The sequence below is a fragment of the Diorhabda sublineata genome, chromosome 3, assembly GCF_026230105.1.
Source record: "Diorhabda sublineata isolate icDioSubl1.1 chromosome 3, icDioSubl1.1, whole genome shotgun sequence".
In the NCBI taxonomy this organism is placed as follows: Eukaryota; Metazoa; Arthropoda; class Insecta; order Coleoptera; family Chrysomelidae; genus Diorhabda; species Diorhabda sublineata.
The window spans coordinates 26,883,927-26,903,126 of record NC_079476.1 but is presented as its reverse complement, the minus strand read 5'-3'; the positions used below and the strand labels follow the sequence as shown (position 1 = coordinate 26,903,126).

The 19,200-nt window shown below is 40.6% G+C and overlaps 1 protein-coding gene across 2 annotated transcripts in view; it reads right to left on the bottom strand.

The window, feature by feature from the left end:
- Positions 1 to 19,200, bottom strand: part of LOC130441960 (titin) — a 159,229-nt gene that overhangs the window by 20,426 nt on the left and 119,603 nt on the right. For both annotated transcript variants that reach the window (XM_056775888.1, XM_056775887.1), the window contains one exon: positions 27 to 19,151. In XM_056775888.1, coding sequence (XP_056631866.1) covers positions 27 to 19,151 — 19,125 coding nt within the window. The remainder of the gene's footprint in view (positions 1 to 26; positions 19,152 to 19,200) is intronic.

Genomic DNA, 19,200 nt, shown 5'->3' with positions numbered 1-19,200 from the left:
TAAATGAAAATTGAATGTCAGCTTACCTACTCCTACATCCTGTGTATTTTCAGATGTGTAAACTTCAGTAATTTGTTTTGGAGTGAGTGGTGTGATTTTTGGTGTTAAAGTTTCTGGTATTATTAGTTCAGGCTCCAATGGAGAAGTGACTTCGTTGTATTCATGTATATAAACGTTTTGTTGAGGTTCTTTGTTTTCTTCAAAAACTGTAACGATTTCTGTGGCTTCTATTTTGGGGCCTAGTTTTTTCAATAACGTTCTCTTTTTTGTTATTTTCTTCGAAGGTTTCTTACCCGCGGTACTGATTTCAATAACACTAATATCTTCAGGCAATTCAATGAGAGCAGCTATCGGATGACGTGATTCTTCCTTTTTAGGAGCTTCAGTGATTTGTACAGATCTTACAGATTCTTCATTATCTTTATCTTCGGTAAAAATCTCTATTATTTCTTGTTTCCGACCTTTCGGTTTCTTTAAAGGTCTCTTTCTTATGATTTCTTCATCCCCGGTTTCTGAATATCGTTTGATGATTTCTTCGGGATATTCAAACACAACTGCACATTTTCCAAGTGTAACGTTGAGTTCCAAAGGCATTTGAGGCAGAGGATGAGATAGATGCTTTTTAATCAACTCTATTTTCAAAATATTCAATATCTCTTCATCAGTGAAATCACTTTTTGCTTCATGTAAGGAAGGGACGAAGAGAATTTTTTCTGGCTGGACTGGTTCTTCAGGAACCTTCAGTTCTTCTATAGTAACTGTTGTCACTGGCTTTTTACCTTCTTCTTCGACAGTAACAATTTCTGTCTTTTCCTGTTTTCCGTCTTTCTGTTTTTTGATGACGCGTTTCTTTATGACCTTCTTCTTTTTGTCGCCTTCTTTGGTTACCACTTCTGTGACTTGTACTTCCTCTGGAAGCTCTTCAACAACGAAAGCTGATTGTTCAGGCGTAGTCTCTTCAGGAGCCTCGAGTTCCTCCACAGTAACTGTTGTCTCTGGTTTCCTGCCTTCTTCTTCGACAGTAACAATTTCGGTCTTTTCTTGTTTTCCGTCTTTCTGTTTTTTGATGACGCGTTTCTTTATGACCTTCTTCTTTTTGTCGCCTTCTTTGGTTACCACTTCTGTGACTTGTACTTCCTCTGGAAGTTCTTCAACAACGTAAGTTGGTTGTTCAAGCACTGCCTCTTCAGGAGCTTCGAGCTCTTCCACAGTAACTGTTGTCTCTGGTTTCTTGCCTTCTTCTTCGACAGTAACAATTTCTGTCTTTTCTTGTTTTCCGTCTTTCTGTTTTTTGATGACGCGTTTCTTTATGACCTTCTTTTTCTTGTCGCCTTCTTTGGTTACCACTTCTGTGACTTGTACTTCCTCTGGAAGTTCTTCAACAACGTAAGTTGGTTGTTCAGGCACTGTCTCTTCGGGAGCCTCGAGCTCTTCCACAGTAACTGTTGTCTCTGGTCTTTTGCCTTCTTCTTCGACAGTAACAATTTCGGTCTTTTCTTGTTTTCCGTCTTTCTGTTTTTTGATGACGCGTTTCTTTATGACCTTCTTCTTTTTGTCGCCTTCTTTGGTTACCACTTCTGTGACTTGTACTTCCTCTGGAAGTTCTTCAACAACGTAAGTTGGTTGTTCAAGCACTGCCTCTTCAGGAGCTTCGAGCTCTTCCACAGTAACTGTTGTCTCTGGTTTCTTGCCTTCTTCTTCGACAGTAACAATTTCTGTCTTTTCTTGTTTTCCGTCTTTCTGTTTTTTGATGACGCGTTTCTTTATGACCTTCTTTTTCTTGTCGCCTTCTTTGGTTACCACTTCTGTGACTTGTACTTCCTCTGGAAGTTCTTCAACAACGTAAGTTGGTTGTTCAGGCACTGTCTCTTCGGGAGCCTCGAGCTCTTCCACAGTAACTGTTGTCTCTGGTCTTTTGCCTTCTTCTTCGACAGTAACAATTTCGGTCTTTTCTTGTTTTCCGTCTTTCTGTTTTTTGATGACGCGTTTCTTTATGACCTTCTTTTTCTTGTCGCCTTCTTTGGTTACCACTTCTGTGACTTGTACTTCCTCTGGAAGTTCTTCAACAACGTAAGTTGGTTGTTTAGGCACTGTCTCTTCGGGAGCCTCGAGCTCTTCCACAGTAACTGTTGTCTCTGGTCTTTTGCCTTCTTCTTCGACAGTAACAATTTCTGTCTTTTCTTGTTTTCCGTCTTTCTGTTTTTTGATGACGCGTTTCTTTATGACCTTCTTTTTCTTGTCGCCTTCTTTGGTTACCACTTCTGTGACTTGTACTTCCTCTGGAAGTTCTTCAACAACGTAAGTTGGTTGTTCAGGCACTGCCTCTTCAGGAGCTTCGAGCTCTTCCACAGTAACTGTTGTCTCTGGTATTTTGCCTTCTTCTTCGACAGTAACAATTTCGGTCTTTTCTTGTTTTCCGTCTTTCTGTTTTTTGATGACGCGTTTCTTTATGACCTTCTTTTTCTTGTCGCCTTCTTTGGTTACTACTTCTGTGACTTGTACTTCCTCTGGAAGTTCTTCAACAACGTAAGTTGGTTGTTCAGGCACTGTCTCTTCGGGAGCCTCGAGCTCTTCCACAGTAACTGTTGTCTCTGGTTTTTTGCCTTCTTCTTCGACAGTAACAATTTCGGTCTTTTCTTGTTTTCCGTCTTTCTGTTTTTTGATGACGCGTTTCTTTATGACCTTCTTTTTCTTGTCGCCTTCTTTGGTTACCACTTCTGTGACTTGTACTTCCTCTGGAAGTTCTTCAACAACGTAAGTTGGTTGTTCAGGCACTGTCTCTTCGGGAGCCTCGAGCTCTTCCACAGTAACTGTTGTCTCTGGTTTTTTACCTTCTTCTTCGACTGTAACAATTTCGGTCTTTTCTTGTTTTCCGTCTTTCTGTTTTTTGATGACGCGTTTCTTTATGACCTTCTTTTTCTTGTCGCCTTCTTTGGTTACTACTTCTGTGACTTGTACTTCCTCTGGAAGTTCTTCAACAACGTAAGTTGGTTGTTCAGGCACTGCCTCTTCAGGAGCTTCGAGCTCTTCCACAGTAACTGTTGTCTCTGGTATTTTGCCTTCTTCTTCGACAGTAACAATTTCGGTCTTTTCTTGTTTTCCGTCTTTCTGTTTTTTGATGACGCGTTTCTTTATGACCTTCTTTTTCTTGTCGCCTTCTTTGGTTACTACTTCTGTGACTTGTACTTCCTCTGGAAGTTCTTCAACAACGTAAGTTGGTTGTTCAGGCACTGTCTCTTCGGGAGCCTCGAGCTCTTCCACAGTAACTGTTGTCTCTGGTTTTTTGCCTTCTTCTTCGACAGTAACAATTTCGGTCTTTTCTTGTTTTCCGTCTTTCTGTTTTTTGATGACGCGTTTCTTTATGACCTTCTTTTTCTTGTCGCCTTCTTTGGTTACCACTTCTGTGACTTGTACTTCCTCTGGAAGTTCTTCAACAACGTAAGTTGGTTGTTCAGGCATTGTCTCTTCGGGAGCCTCGAGCTCTTCCACAGTAACTGTTGTCTCTGGTTTTTTACCTTCTTCTTCGACTGTAACAATTTCGGTCTTTTCTTGTTTTCCGTCTTTCTGTTTTTTGATGACGCGTTTCTTTATGACCTTCTTTTTCTTGTCGCCTTCTTTGGTTACCACTTCTGTGACTTGTACTTCCTCTGGAAGTTCTTCAACAACGTAAGTTGGTTGTTCAGGCACTGTCTCTTCGGGAGCCTCGAGCTCTTCCACAGTAACTGTTGTCTCTGGTTTTTTACCTTCTTCTTCGACTGTAACAATTTCGGTCTTTTCTTGTTTTCCGTCTTTCTGTTTTTTGATGACGCGTTTCTTTATGACCTTCTTTTTCTTGTCGCCTTCTTTGGTTACTACTTCTGTGACTTGTACTTCCTCTGGAAGTTCTTCAACAACGTAAGTTGGTTGTTCAGGCACTGCCTCTTCAGGAGCTTCGAGCTCTTCCACAGTAACTGTTGTCTCTGGTATTTTGCCTTCTTCTTCGACAGTAACAATTTCGGTCTTTTCTTGTTTTCCGTCTTTCTGTTTTTTGATGACGCGTTTCTTTATGACCTTCTTTTTCTTGTCGCCTTCTTTGGTTACTACTTCTGTGACTTGTACTTCCTCTGGAAGTTCTTCAACAACGTAAGTTGGTTGTTCAGGCACTGTCTCTTCGGGAGCCTCGAGCTCTTCCACAGTAACTGTTGTCTCTGGTTTTTTGCCTTCTTCTTCGACAGTAACAATTTCGGTCTTTTCTTGTTTTCCGTCTTTCTGTTTTTTGATGACGCGTTTCTTTATGACCTTCTTTTTCTTGTCGCCTTCTTTGGTTACCACTTCTGTGACTTGTACTTCCTCTGGAAGTTCTTCAACAACGTAAGTTTGTTGTTCAGGCACTGTTTCTTCAGGAGCCTCGAGCTCTTCCACAGTAACTGTCTTCTCTGGTTCTTTACCTTCCTCCTCTATAGTAATGATATCAGTTCTCTCTTGCTTTTTGTCTCTCGGCTTTTTATCTATACGTTTTTTAATGATTATTTTCCGTTTTATTCCTTCGGGTGTAACAGTTTCCAATATTTCATCTTCAGGTATATATTCCACCACGTATTGAGATGGCTGAAACACATCAACAACTTCGGGTTTCATAATGTCGGTCGCTCCTCCTTTTTTGAAAGGTTTAAGTGCTATATTTTCGGGAATTTCATCTGGTTTTGGTTTTTGTTTATATTTCAACGACAAGTCATCTTCATCTGATTTGTGTCGAGGTTTGGGAATTCCTTTATCGATGGTTGTTTCATCTGTTTCTGGTTTACCTTTAATCTTTTTCTTCCTCGGTACCTTATGTTGATCTTCCTCTATATGGTCTTTTATTTGTGTGTCATCAATCTTGACATCTGGTTCACCTGCATCATTCTTTCCTCTTTCAAATTCCATTGAGTCAAATCTAAGATTGTTGGTATCATCATCTCCTTTCAAAGTTTTCGATTCAAGGGGTCTAGGCATATTTTCTTCTTTTACTTCATAGGTATCATCCTCGACTTTTTTACTAGGAGTTGGCTTCAATTTTACTACTTCCAGCTCTTCTTCTAATTGTGGAATTTTTCCTTTTTTGATAACAAGTTTTCTAGGCTGATCATCTGGTGATGGTTTCTTCTTAGATACTCGATCCTGTTTATACATATCATCTAATTTTTCAAGTTCGCTCTTTTTCAAATTATCTACTTCAAGATCCAGTTTTTCCAATGCAGCTGCATCATAGTCTTTGTCTCTCAATTTCCTTCTTTTCGGTTTCTTTATTTTTTCAGCTTCTCTCACGTTACGAGACAAAATTCCATTGTCTCGGTATACAGGTTCGAGAATGGATATCCGTGGTAGCTGTTCCCTTTCTTGATATGGAGGAAAGTCGTCAAATTTGATTCTACTTTTAAGTAGAAATTTAGGAAGTTTCACTTTGTCGTCTTTCTTTTGGATGGATTTGGGTTTTCGCAGTTGGATTTTGGAAAAAAGAGGAATATCCTTGCTATCGACCACTTGCGCTTTCTGTGGCTTTATTTCTTTGCGTTGTATCGGCATCAGAACAGACATTTCTTTTCTAAGTTTAGTTTTTTTGTCATCTTCTGTAGTAGCCTTAATTTGAGGCTGCTCAGTGTCTTCTAATTCTGATTCTTCCACAGTAACTGTTGTCTCCGGTTTCTTGCCTTCTTCTTCGACAGTAACAATTTCGGTCTTTTCTTGTTTTCCGTCTTTCTGTTTTTTGATGACGCGTTTCTTTATGACCTTCTTTTTCTTGTCGCCTTCTTTGGTTACCACTTCTGTGACTTGTACTTCCTCTGGAAGTTCTTCAACAACGTAAGTTGGTTGTTTAGGCACTGTCTCTTCGGGAGCCTCGAGCTCTTCCACAGTAACTGTTGTCTCTGGTCTTTTGCCTTCTTCTTCGACAGTAACAATTTCGGTCTTTTCTTGTTTTCCGTCTTTCTGTTTTTTGATGACGCGTTTCTTTATGACCTTCTTTTTCTTGTCGCCTTCTTTGGTTACCACTTCTGTGACTTGTACTTCCTCTGGAAGTTCTTCAACAACGTAAGTTGGTTGTTCAGGCACTGTCTCTTCGGGAGCCTCGAGCTCTTCCACAGTAACTGTTGTCTCTGGTCTTTTGCCTTCTTCTTCGACAGTAACAATTTCAGTCTTTTCTTGTTTTCCGTCTTTCTGTTTTTTGATGACGCGTTTCTTTATGACCTTCTTTTTCTTGTCGCCTTCTTTGGTTACCACTTCTGTGACTTGTACTTCCTCTGGAAGTTCTTCAACAACGTAAGTTGGTTGTTCAGGCACTGTCTCTTCGGGAGCCTCGAGCTCTTCCACAGTAACTGTTGTCTCTGGTTTCTTGCCTTCTTCTTCGACAGTAACAATTTCTGTCTTTTCTTGTTTTCCGTCTCTCTGTTTTTTGATGACGCGTTTCTTTATGACCTTCTTTTTCTTGTCGCCTTCTTTGGTTACCACTTCTGTGACTTGTACTTCCTCTGGAAGTTCTTCAACAACGTAAGTTGGTTGTTCAGGCACTGTCTCTTCGGGAGCCTCGAGCTCTTCCACAGTAACTGTTGTCTCTGGTCTTTTGCCTTCTTCTTCGACAGTAACAATTTCTGTCTTTTCTTGTTTTCCGTCTTTCTGTTTTTTGATGACGCGTTTCTTTATGACCTTCTTTTTCTTGTCGCCTTCTTTGGTTACCACTTCTGTGACTTGTACTTCCTCTGGAAGTTCTTCAACAACGTAAGTTGGTTGTTCAGGCACTGCCTCTTCAGGAGCTTCGAGCTCTTCCACAGTAACTGTTGTCTCTGGTATTTTGCCTTCTTCTTCGACAGTAACAATTTCGGTCTTTTCTTGTTTTCCGTCTTTCTGTTTTTTGATGACGCGTTTCTTTATGACCTTCTTTTTCTTGTCGCCTTCTTTGGTTACTACTTCTGTGACTTGTACTTCCTCTGGAAGTTCTTCAACAACGTAAGTTGGTTGTTCAGGCACTGTCTCTTCGGGAGCCTCGAGCTCTTCCACAGTAACTGTTGTCTCTGGTTTTTTGCCTTCTTCTTCGACAGTAACAATTTCGGTCTTTTCTTGTTTTCCGTCTTTCTGTTTTTTGATGACGCGTTTCTTGATAACCTTTTTCTTCTTATCTCCTTCTTTAGTCACCACTTCTGTGACTTGTACTTCCTCTGGAAGTTCTTCAACAACGTAAGTTGGTTGTTCAGGCACTGTCTCTTCGGGAGCCTCGAGCTCTTCCACAGTAACTGTTGTCTCTGGTTTTTTACCTTCTTCTTCGACAGTAACAATTTCGGTCTTTTCTTGTTTTCCGTCTTTCTGTTTTTTGATGACGCGTTTCTTTATGACCTTCTTTTTCTTATCTCCTTCTTTAGTCACCACTTCTGTGACTTGTACTTCCTCTGGAAGTTCTTCAACAACGTAAGTTGGTTGTTCAGGCACTGTCTCTTCGGGAGCCTCGAGCTCTTCCACAGTAACTGTTGTCTCTGGTTTTTTACCTTCTTCTTCGACAGTAACAATTTCGGTCTTTTCTTGTTTTCCGTCTTTCTGTTTTTTGATGACGCGTTTCTTTATGACCTTCTTTTTCTTATCTCCTTCTTTAGTCACCACTTCTGTGACTTGTACTTCCTCTGGAAGTTCTTCAACAACGTAAGTTGGTTGTTCAGGCACTGTCTCTTCGGGAGCCTCGAGCTCTTCCACAGTAACTGTTGTCTCTGGTTTTTTGCCTTCTTCTTCGACAGTAACAATTTCGGTCTTTTCTTGTTTTCCGTCTTTCTGTTTTTTGATGACGCGTTTCTTGATAACCTTTTTCTTCTTATCTCCTTCTTTAGTCACCACTTCTGTGACTTGTACTTCCTCTGGAAGTTCTTCAACAACGTAAGTTGGTTGTTCAGGCACTGTCTCTTCGGGAGCCTCGAGCTCTTCCACAGTAACTGTTGTCTCTGGTTTTTTACCTTCTTCTTCGACTGTAACAATTTCGGTCTTTTCTTGTTTTCCGTCTTTCTGTTTTTTGATGACGCGTTTCTTTATGACCTTCTTTTTCTTATCTCCTTCTTTAGTCACCACTTCTGTGACTTGTACTTCTTCTGGAAGCTCTTCAACAACGAAAGTTGATTGTTCAGGCGTAGTCTCTTCAGGAGCCTCGAGTTCCTCCACAGTGACTGTTGTCTCTGGTTTCCTGCCTTCTTCTTCGACAGTAACAATTTCGGTCTTTTCTTGTTTTCCGTCTTTCTGTTTTTTGATGACGCGTTTCTTTATGACCTTCTTTTTCTTGTCGCCTTCTTTGGTTACCACTTCTGTGACTTGTACTTCCTCTGGAAGTTCTTCAACAACGTAAGTTGGTTGTTCAGGCACTGCCTCTTCAGGAGCCTCGAGTTCCTCCACAGTATCTGTTGTTTCTGGTTTCTTGCCTTCTTCTTCGACAGTAACAATTTCGGTCATTTCTTGTTTTCTTTCTTTCTGTTTTTTCATAATACGTTTGTTCCCCTTCTTCTCACCAACTTTCGTATCTTCAGATATGTCACTATCATCAACAGTATACTCATAGACTTTCACTGTTTTTTGCGGCAACTGATTGCCTTCTTGAATAGTTATTATTTCTGTTGCCTCTATTCGCGGTCCAATCTTCTTGAGCAGTTTTCTTTTGGTAATTGTTCTCTTATACGGTTTTTTTCCTTGAGGTTTAGCCTCTATGATCGTGATATCTTCGGGAAGTTCTATAAGAGCGGCACTTGGGTGTTGAGTTTCTTCGGTTTGAGGTAATTCGAGAATTTCAACAGTCATTTCAGGTATATTATCAGTTTGTTGCTGCGAATATATGTTTATCACTTCTTGTTTACGACCAAACTTCTTTTTCAATACTCTCTGCTTGATAATCTCCTCCTTTCCGTTTTCCAATGTCCTTGTATTTGTGACTTCAGGATATTCGAACACAACCGTACACTTTCCCAACGAGACGTTTAATTCTGTCGGCATTTGAGGTAATGGATGTCCCAAATACTTCTTAATCATTTCTATCTTCAAAATATTAAGTATCTCTTCATCTGTGAAATCACTTTTATCTTCATGTAAACTAGGAACGAATAAGTATTTTGTTTCGAGAGCTCCTAACTCTTCTACAGTCACTCTTATTTCTGGCTTCCTTCCTTCTTCTTCAACAGTTGCAATTTCCGTTTTTTCTGTTTTACCATCTTGTTCCTTCAATAGAGTACGTTTCCTTATTGTTCTTTTCCTCTTCTTGCCATCTATATCAACGATATCGATGATATCAACTTCCTCAGGAAGTTCTTCGATAATCTGGTACGGTTCTTCGTCTTCAACACATTTATCGGATATATCGATAACTTCTACGTTAACGATTGTTTTCGGCCTTTTTCCTTCTTCTTCTACTGTCAAAATTTCAGTGATCTCCATTTTTGCACCTAGTTGCTTATTAATTTTTCGTTTTTTAATGGTTTTCTTCTTTTTCTTTCCATCTTTAGTTATCGAATCTAGAGTTTGTATTTCAACAGGCAATTCCTTAATTATACATTTGGATTGTTTTGACATTATCTTATCCGGTAATTCTAGCTCCTCCATAGTTACCGTTGTCTCAGGTTTTTTACCTTCTTCTTCCACAGTAACTATTTCGGTTTTCTCTTCGTTGCCATCTTTAACCTTTTTAATCACCCGTTTCCTAATCACTTTCTTCTTTTTCTTGCCGTCAACAGTTACTACAGATTCCTGAACTTCTTCAGGCAATTCCTCGACAACTAACGTTGGTTTTTCTGGCATAGTCTCTTTCGGTGCTTGTAATTCTTCGACGGTTACTGTCGTTTCGGGTTTCTTGCCCTCTTCTTCCACAGTTACTATTTCGGTTTTCTCTTCTTTGCCATCTTTAACCATTTTAATCACCCGTTTCCTAATCACTTTCTTCTTTTTCTTGCCGTCAACAGTTACTACAGATTCCTGAACTTCTTCAGGCAGTTCCTTGACAACAAACGTTGGTTTTTCAGGCACAGTTTCTTCTGGTGCTTGTAATTCTTCGACGGTTACTGTCGTTTCGGGTTTCTTGCCCTCTTCTTCGACAGTTACTATTTCGGTTTTCTCTTCTTTGCCATCTTTAACCTTTTTAATCACCCGTTTCTTAATCACTTTCTTCTTTCTCTTGCCGTCAACAGTTACTACAGATTCCTGAACTTCTTCAGGCAATTCTTCGACAACAAACGTTGGTTTTTCAGGCACTGTCTCTTCCGGTGCCTGTAATTCTTCGACGGTTACTGTCGTTTCGGGTTTCTTTCCCTCTTCTTCTACAGTAACTATTTCAGTTTTCTCTTCTTTGCCATCTTTAACCTTTTTAATCACCCGTTTCTTGATCACTTTCTTCTTTCTTTTGCCGTCAACAATTACTACAGATTCCTGAACTTCTTCAGGCAATTCCTCGACAATAAACGTGGGTTTTTCAGGCACGGTCTCTTCCGGTGCCTGTAATTCTTCGACGGTTACTGTCGTTTCGGGTTTCTTGCCCTCTTCTTCCACAGTTACTATTTCGGTTTTCTCTTCTTTGCCATCTTTAACCTTTTTAATCACCCGTTTCTTGATCACTTTCTTCTTTCTTTTGCCGTCAACAGTTACTACAGATTCCTTAACTTCTTCAGGCAGTTCCTCGACAATAAACGTGGGTTTTTCTGGCACAGTCTCTTCCGGTGCTTGTAATTCTTCGACGGTTACTGTCGTTTCGGGTTTCTTGCCCTCTTCTTCCACAGTTACTATTTCGGTTTTCTCTTCTTTGCCATCTTTAACCTTTTTAATCACCCGCTTTTTAATCACTTTCTTTTTTCTCTTGCCGTCAACAGTTACTACAGATTCCTGAACTTCTTCAGGCAATTCCTCGATAACAAACGTGGGTTTTTCAGGCACGGTCTCTTCCGGTGCCTGTAATTCTTCGACGGTTACTGTCGTTTCGGGTTTCTTGCCCTCTTCTTCCACAGTTACTATTTCGGTTTTCTCTTCTTTGCCATCTTTAACCTTTTTAATCACCCGTTTCTTGATCACTTTCTTCTTTCTTTTGCCGTCAACAGTTACTACAGATTCCTTAACTTCTTCAGGCAGTTCCTCGACAATAAACGTGGGTTTTTCTGGCACAGTCTCTTCCGGTGCTTGTAATTCTTCGACGGTTACTGTCGTTTCGGGTTTCTTGCCCTCTTCTTCCACAGTTACTATTTCGGTTTTCTCTTCTTTGCCATCTTTAACCTTTTTAATCACCCGTTTCTTGATCACTTTCTTCTTTCTTTTGCCGTCAACAGTTACTACAGATTCCTGAACTTCTTCAGGCAATTCCTCGATAACAAACGTGGGTTTTTCAGGCACGGTCTCTTCCGGTGCCTGTAATTCTTCGACGGTTACTGTCGTTTCGGGTTTCTTGCCCTCTTCTTCCACAGTTACTATTTCGGTTTTCTCTTCTTTGCCATCTTTAACCTTTTTAATCACCCGTTTCTTGATCACTTTCTTCTTTCTTTTGCCGTCAACAGTTACTACAGATTCCTTAACTTCTTCAGGCAGTTCCTCGACAATAAACGTGGGTTTTTCTGGCACAGTCTCTTCCGGTGCTTGTAATTCTTCGACGGTTACTGTCGTTTCAGGTTTCTTGCCCTCTTCTTCCACAGTTACTATTTCGGTTTTCTCTTCTTTGCCATCTTTAACCTTTTTAATCACCCGCTTTTTAATCACTTTCTTTTTTCTCTTGCCGTCAACGGTTACTACAGATTCCTGAACTTCTTCAGGCAATTCCTCGACAATAAACGTGGGTTTTTCTGGCTTAGTCTCTTCCGGTGCCTGTAATTCTTCGACGGTTACTGTCGTTTCGGGTTTCTTGCCCTCTTCTTCCACAGTTACTATTTCGGTTTTCTCTTCTTTGCCATCTTTAACCTTTTTAATCACCCGCTTTTTAATCACTTTCTTTTTTCTCTTGCCGTCAACAGTTACTACAGATTCCTGAACTTCTTCAGGCAATTCCTCGATAACAAACGTTGGTTTTTCAGGCACAGTTTCTTCTGGTGCTTGTAATTCTTCGACGGTTACTGTCGTTTCGGGTTTCTTGCCCTCTTCTTCGACAGTTACTATTTCGGTTTTCTCTTCTTTGCCATCTTTAACCTTTTTAATCACCCGTTTCCTAATCACTTTCTTTTTTCTCTTGCCGTCAACAGTTACTACAGATTCCTGAACTTCTTCAGGCAATTCCTCGACAACAAACGTTGGTTTTTCAGGCATAGTTTCTTCTGGTGCTTGTAATTCTTCGACGGTTACTGTCGTTTCGGGTTTCTTGCCCTCTTCTTCGACAGTTACTATTTCGGTTTTCTCTTCTTTGCCATCTTTAACCTTTTTAATCACCCGCTTCTTAATTACTTTCTTTTTTCTCTTGCCGTCAACGGTTACTACAGATTCCTGAACTTCTTCAGGCAATTCCTCGACAATAAACGTGGGTTTTTCTGGCACAGTCTCTTCCGGTGCCTGTAATTCTTCGACGGTTACTGTCGTTTCGGGTTTCTTGCCCTCTTCTTCGACAGTTACTATTTCTGTTTTCTCTTCTTTGCCATCTTTAATTTTTTTAATCACCCGTTTCTTAATCACTTTCTTTTTTCTCTTGCCGTCAACGGTTACTACAGATTCCTGAACTTCTTCAGGCAGTTCCTCGACAACAAACGTTGGTTTTTCAGGCACAGTCTCTTCCGGTGCCTGTAATTCTTCGACGGTTACTGTCGTTTCGGGTTTCTCGCCCTCTTCTTCTACAGTAACTATTTCGGTTTTCTCTTCTTTGCCATCTTTAACCTTTTTAATCACCCGTTTCCTAATCACTTTCTTTTTTCTTTTGCCGTCAACAGTTACTACAGATTCCTGAACTTCTTCAGGCAATTCCTCGACAACAAACGTTGGTTTTTCAGGCACAGTTTCTTCTGGTGCTTGTAATTCTTCGACGGTTACTGTCGTTTCGGGTTTCTTGCCCTCTTCTTCGACAGTTACTATTTCGGTTTTCTCTTCTTTGCCATCTTTAACCTTTTTAATCACCCGTTTCCTAATCACTTTCTTTTTTCTCTTGCCGTCAACAGTTACTACAGATTCCTGAACTTCTTCAGGCAATTCCTCGACAACAAACGTTGGTTTTTCAGGCATAGTTTCTTCTGGTGCTTGTAATTCTTCGACGGTTACTGTCGTTTCGGGTTTCTTGCCCTCTTCTTCGACAGTTACTATTTCGGTTTTCTCTTCTTTGCCATCTTTAACCTTTTTAATCACCCGCTTCTTAATTACTTTCTTTTTTCTCTTGCCGTCAACGGTTACTACAGATTCCTGAACTTCTTCAGGCAATTCCTCGACAATAAACGTTGGTTTTTCTGGCACAGTCTCTTCTGGTGCCTGTAATTCTTCGACGGTTACTGTCGTTTCGGGTTTCTTGCCCTCTTCTTCGACAGTTACTATTTCTGTTTTCTCTTCTTTGCCATCTTTAATTTTTTTAATCACCCGTTTCTTAATCACTTTCTTTTTTCTCTTGCCGTCAACGGTTACTACAGATTCCTGAACTTCTTCAGGCAGTTCCTCGACAACAAACGTTGGTTTTTCAGGCACAGTCTCTTCCGGTGCCTGTAATTCTTCGACGGTTACTGTCGTTTCGGGTTTCTCGCCCTCTTCTTCTACAGTAACTATTTCGGTTTTCTCTTCTTTGCCATCTTTAACCTTTTTAATCACCCGTTTCCTAATCACTTTCTTTTTTCTCTTGCCGTCAACAGTTACTACAGATTCCTGAACTTCTTCAGGCAATTCCTCGACAACAAACGTTGGTTTTTCAGGCACAGTTTCTTCTGGTGCTTGTAATTCTTCGACGGTTACTGTCGTTTCGGGTTTCTTGCCCTCTTCTTCGACAGTTACTATTTCGGTTTTCTCTTCTTTGCCATCTTTAACCTTTTTAATCACCCGTTTCCTAATCACTTTCTTTTTTCTCTTGCCGTCAACAGTTACTACAGATTCCTGAACTTCTTCAGGCAATTCCTCGACAACAAACGTTGGTTTTTCAGGCACAGTTTCTTCCGGTGCTTGTAATTCTTCGACGGTTACTGTCGTTTCGGGTTTCTTGCCCTCTTCTTCTACAGTAACTATTTCGGTTTTCTCTTCTTTGCCATCTTTAACCTTTTTAATCACCCGTTTCTTGATCACTTTCTTCTTTCTTTTGCCGTCAATAGTTACTACAGATTCCTGAACTTCTTCAGGCAATTCCTCGACAACAAACGTTGGTTTTTCAGGCACAGTTTCTTCTGGTGCTTGTAATTCTTCGACGGTTACTGTCGTTTCGGGTCTCTTGCCCTCTTCTTCGACAGTTACTATTTCGGTTTTCTCTTCTTTGCCATCTTTAACCTTTTTAATCACCCGTTTCTTGATCACTTTCTTCTTTCTTTTGCCGTCAACAGTTACTACAGATTCCTGAACTTCTTCAGGCAATTCCTCGACAACAAACGTTGGTTTGTCAGGCACAGTTTCTTCTGGTGCTTGTAATTCTTCGACGGTTACTGTAGTTTCGGGTCTCTTGCCCTCTTCTTCGACAGTTACTATTTCGGTTTTCTCTTCTTTGCCATCTTTAACCTTTTTAATCACCCGTTTCTTGATCACTTTCTTCTTTCTTTTGCCGTCAACAGTTACTACAGATTCCTGAACTTCTTCAGGCAATTCCTCGACAACAAACGTTGGTTTTTCAGGCACAGTTTCTTCTGGTGCTTGTAATTCTTCGACGGTTACTGTCGTTTCGGGTTTCTTGCCCTCTTCTTCGACAGTTACTATTTCGGTTTTCTCTTCTTTGCCATCTTTAACCTTTTTAATCACCCGTTTCTTGATCACTTTCTTCTTTCTTTTGCCGTCAACAGTTACTACAGATTCCTGAACTTCTTCAGGCAATTCCTCGACAACAAACGTTGGTTTGTCAGGCACAGTTTCTTCTGGTGCTTGTAATTCTTCGACGGTTACTGTCGTTTCGGGTCTCTTGCCCTCTTCTTCGACAGTTACTATTTCGGTTTTCTCTTCTTTGCCATCTTTAACCTTTTTAATCACCCGTTTCTTGATCACTTTCTTCTTTCTTTTGCCGTCAACAGTTACTACAGATTCCTGAACTTCTTCAGGCAATTCCTCGACAACAAACGTTGGTTTGTCAGGCACAGTTTCTTCTGGTGCTTGTAATTCTTCGACGGTTACTGTCGTTTCGGGTCTCTTGCCCTCTTCTTCGACAGTTACTATTTCGGTTTTCTCTTCTTTGCCATCTTTAACCTTTTTAATCACCCGTTTCTTGATCACTTTCTTCTTTCTTTTGCCGTCAATAGTTACTACAGATTCCTGAACTTCTTCAGGCAATTCCTCGACAACAAACGTTGGTTTTTCAGGCACAGTTTCTTCTGGTGCTTGTAATTCTTCGACGGTTACTGTCGTTTCGGGTCTCTTGCCCTCTTCTTCGACAGTTACTATTTCGGTTTTCTCTTCTTTGCCATCTTTAACCTTTTTAATCACCCGTTTCTTGATCACTTTCTTCTTTCTTTTGCCGTCAACAGTTACTACAGATTCCTGAACTTCTTCAGGCAATTCCTCGACAACAAACGTTGGTTTTTCAGGCACAGTTTCTTCTGGTGCTTGTAATTCTTCGACGGTTACTGTCGTTTCGGGTTTCTTGCCCTCTTCTTCGACAGTTACTATTTCGGTTTTCTCTTCTTTGCCATCTTTAACCTTTTTAATCACCCGTTTCTTGATCACTTTCTTCTTTCTCTTGCCGTCAACAGTTACTACAGATTCCTGAACTTCTTCAGGCAATTCCTCGACAACAAACGTTGGTTTTTCAGGCACAGTTTCTGCTGGTGCTTGTAATTCTTCGACGGTTACCGTCGTTTCGGGTTTCTTGCCCTCTTCTTCGACAGTTACTATTTCGGTTTTCTCTTCTTTGCCATCTTCAACCTTCTTAATCACCCGTTTCTTAATCACTTTCTTCTTTCTCTTGCCGTCAACAGTTACTACAGATTCCTGAACTTCTTCAGGCAATTCCTCGACAACAAACGTTGGTTTTTCAGGAACAGTTTCTTCTGGTGCTTGTAATTCTTCGACGGTTACTGTCGTTTCGGGTTTCTTGCCCTCTTCTTCGACAGTTACTATTTCTGTTTTCTCTTCTTTGCCATCTTTAATTTTTTTAATCACCCGTTTCTTAATCACTTTCTTTTTTCTCTTGCCGTCAACGGTTACTACAGATTCCTGAACTTCTTCAGGCAGTTCCTCGACAACAAAAGTTGGTTTTTCAGGCACAGTCTCTTCCGGTGCCTGTAATTCTTCGACGGGTACTGTCGTTTCGGGTTTCTCGCCCTCTTCTTCTACAGTAACTATTTCGGTTTTCTCTTCTTTGCCATCTTTAACCTTTTTAATCACCCGTTTCTTGATCACTTTCTTCTTTCTCCTGCCGTCAACGGTTACTACAGATTCCTGAACTTCTTCAGGCAATTCCTCGACAACAAACGTTGGTTTTTCAGGCACAGTTTCTTCCGGTGCCTGTAATTCTTCGACGGTTACTGTCGTTTCGGGTTTCTTGCCCTCTTCTTCCACAGTTACTATTTCGGTTTTCTCTTCTTTGCCATCTTTAACCTTTTTAATCACCCGTTTCTTGATCACTTTCTTCTTTCTTTTGCCGTCAATAGTTACTACAGATTCCTGAACTTCTTCAGGCAATTCCTCGACAACAAACGTTGGTTTTTCAGGCACAGTTTCTTCTGGTGCTTGTAATTCTTCGACGGTTACTGTCGTTTCGGGTTTCTTGCCCTCTTCTTCGACAGTTACTATTTCGGTTTTCTCTTCTTTGCCATCTTTAACCTTTTTAATCACCCGTTTCTTGATCACTTTCTTCTTTCTTTTGCCGTCAACAGTTACTACAGATTCCTGAACTTCTTCAGGCAATTCCTCGACAACAAACGTTGGTTTGTCAGGCACAGTTTCTTCTGGTGCTTGTAATTCTTCGACGGTTACTGTCGTTTCGGGTTTCTTGCCCTCTTCTTCTACAGTAACTATTTCGGTTTTCTCTTCTTTGCCATCTTTAACCTTTTTAATCACCCGTTTCTTGATCACCTTCTTCTTTCTTTTGCCGTCAACAGTTACTACAGATTCCTGAACTTCTTCAGGCAATTCCTCGACAACAAACGTTGGTTTTTCAGGCACAGTTTCTTCTGGTGCTTGTAATTCTTCGACGGTTACTGTCGTTTCGGGTTTCTTGCCCTCTTCTTCGACAGTTACTATTTCGGTTTTCTCTTCTTTGCCATCTTTAACCTTTTTAATCACCCGTTTCTTGATCACTTTCTTCTTTCTTTTGCCGTCAACAGTTACTACAGATTCCTGAACTTCTTCAGGCAATTCCTCGACAACAAACGTTGGTTTTTCAGGCACAGTTTCTGCTGGTGCTTGTAATTCTTCGACGGTTACTGTCGTTTCGGGTTTCTTGCCCTCTTCTTCGACAGTTACTATTTCGGTTTTCTCTTCTTTGCCATCTTCAACCTTCTTAATCACCCGTTTCTTAATCACTTTCTTCTTTCTCTTGCCGTCAACAGTTACTACAGATTCCTGAACTTCTTCAGGCAATTCCTCGACAACAAACGTTGGTTTCTCAGGCATAGTTTCTTCCGGTGCCTCTAATTCTTCGACGGTTACTGTCATTTCGGGTTTCTTGCCCTCTTCTTCGACAGTTACTATTTCGGTTTTCTCTTCTTTGCCATCTTTAACCTTTTTAATCACCCGTTTCTTGATCACTTTCTTCTTTCTCTTGCCGTCAACAGTTACTACAGATTCCTGAACTTCTTCAGGCAATTCCTCGACAACAAACGTTGGTTTTTCAGGCACAGTTTCTGCTGGTGCTTGTAATTCTTCGACGGTTACTGTCGTTTCGGGTTTCTTGCCCTCTTCTTCGACAGTTACTATTTCGGTTTTCTCTTCTTTGCCATCTTCAACCTTCTTAATCACCCGTTTCTTAATCACTTTCTTCTTTCTCTTGCCGTCAACAGTTACTACAGATTCCTGAACTTCTTCAGGCAATTCCTCGACAACAAACGTTGGTTTTTCAGGCATAGTTTCTTCCGGTGCCTCTAATTCTTCGACGGTTACTGTCATTTCGGGTTTCTTGCCCTCTTCTTCGACAGTTACTATTTCGGTTTTCTCTTCTTTGCCATCTTTAACCTTTTTAATCACCCGTTTCTTGATCACTTTCTTCTTTCTCTTGCCGTCAACAGTTACTACAGATTCCTGAACTTCTTCAGGCAATTCCTCGACAACAAACGTTGGTTTTTCAGGCACAGTTTCTTCTGGTGCTTGTAATTCTTCGACGGTTACTGTCGTTTCGGGTTTCTTGCCCTCTTCTTCGACAGTTACTATTTCGGTTTTCTCTTCTTTGCCATCTTTAACCTTTTTAATCACCCGTTTCTTGATCACTTTCTTCTTTCTCTTGCCGTCAACAGTTACTACAGATTCCTGAACTTCTTCAGGCAATTCCTCGACAACAAACGTTGGTTTTTCAGGCACAGTTTCTGCTGGTGCTTGTAATTCTTCGACGGTTACTGTCGTTTCGGGTTTCTTGCCCTCTTCTTCGACAGTTACTATTTCGGTTTTCTCTTCTTTGCCATCTTCAACCTTCTTAATCACCCGTTTCTTAATCACTTTCTTCTTTCTCTTGCCGTCAACAGTTACTACAGATTCCTGAACTTCTTCAGGCAATTCCTCGACAACAAACGTTGGTTTTTCAGGCATAGTTTCTTCCGGTGCCTCTAATTCTTCGACGGTTACTGTCATTTCGGGTTTCTCATCATTTCCTTCTTGGATATCAATTTCAGTTATATCATAAGCCGTCGCTTTATGTTCAACAGAAGGCATGATTTCATCTAAAATCTCTTGTATAACAACACTACCACTATCTTCTTCACCCTTACTCCTAATTGTCGTCTTTCTCTCAACTATTGCTATATTATCAGTACCATCGGGTGTTGACCTAAACGTTGTAATAATCTCTTTCGTTTCTTCTGTGTCTGTATGGTGTTGAATGTTTGTCTGCACGTGCTCTGCCATATTATCCTGAGTACTTGTTCGTGTATGTCTGGCTTGTGTTTTATGTAATGCTGGTACTTCCAGTGTTCCTGTAATTCGTATCGTGTATATAGTAAGAAAATGTTTCAAAAAAGGATA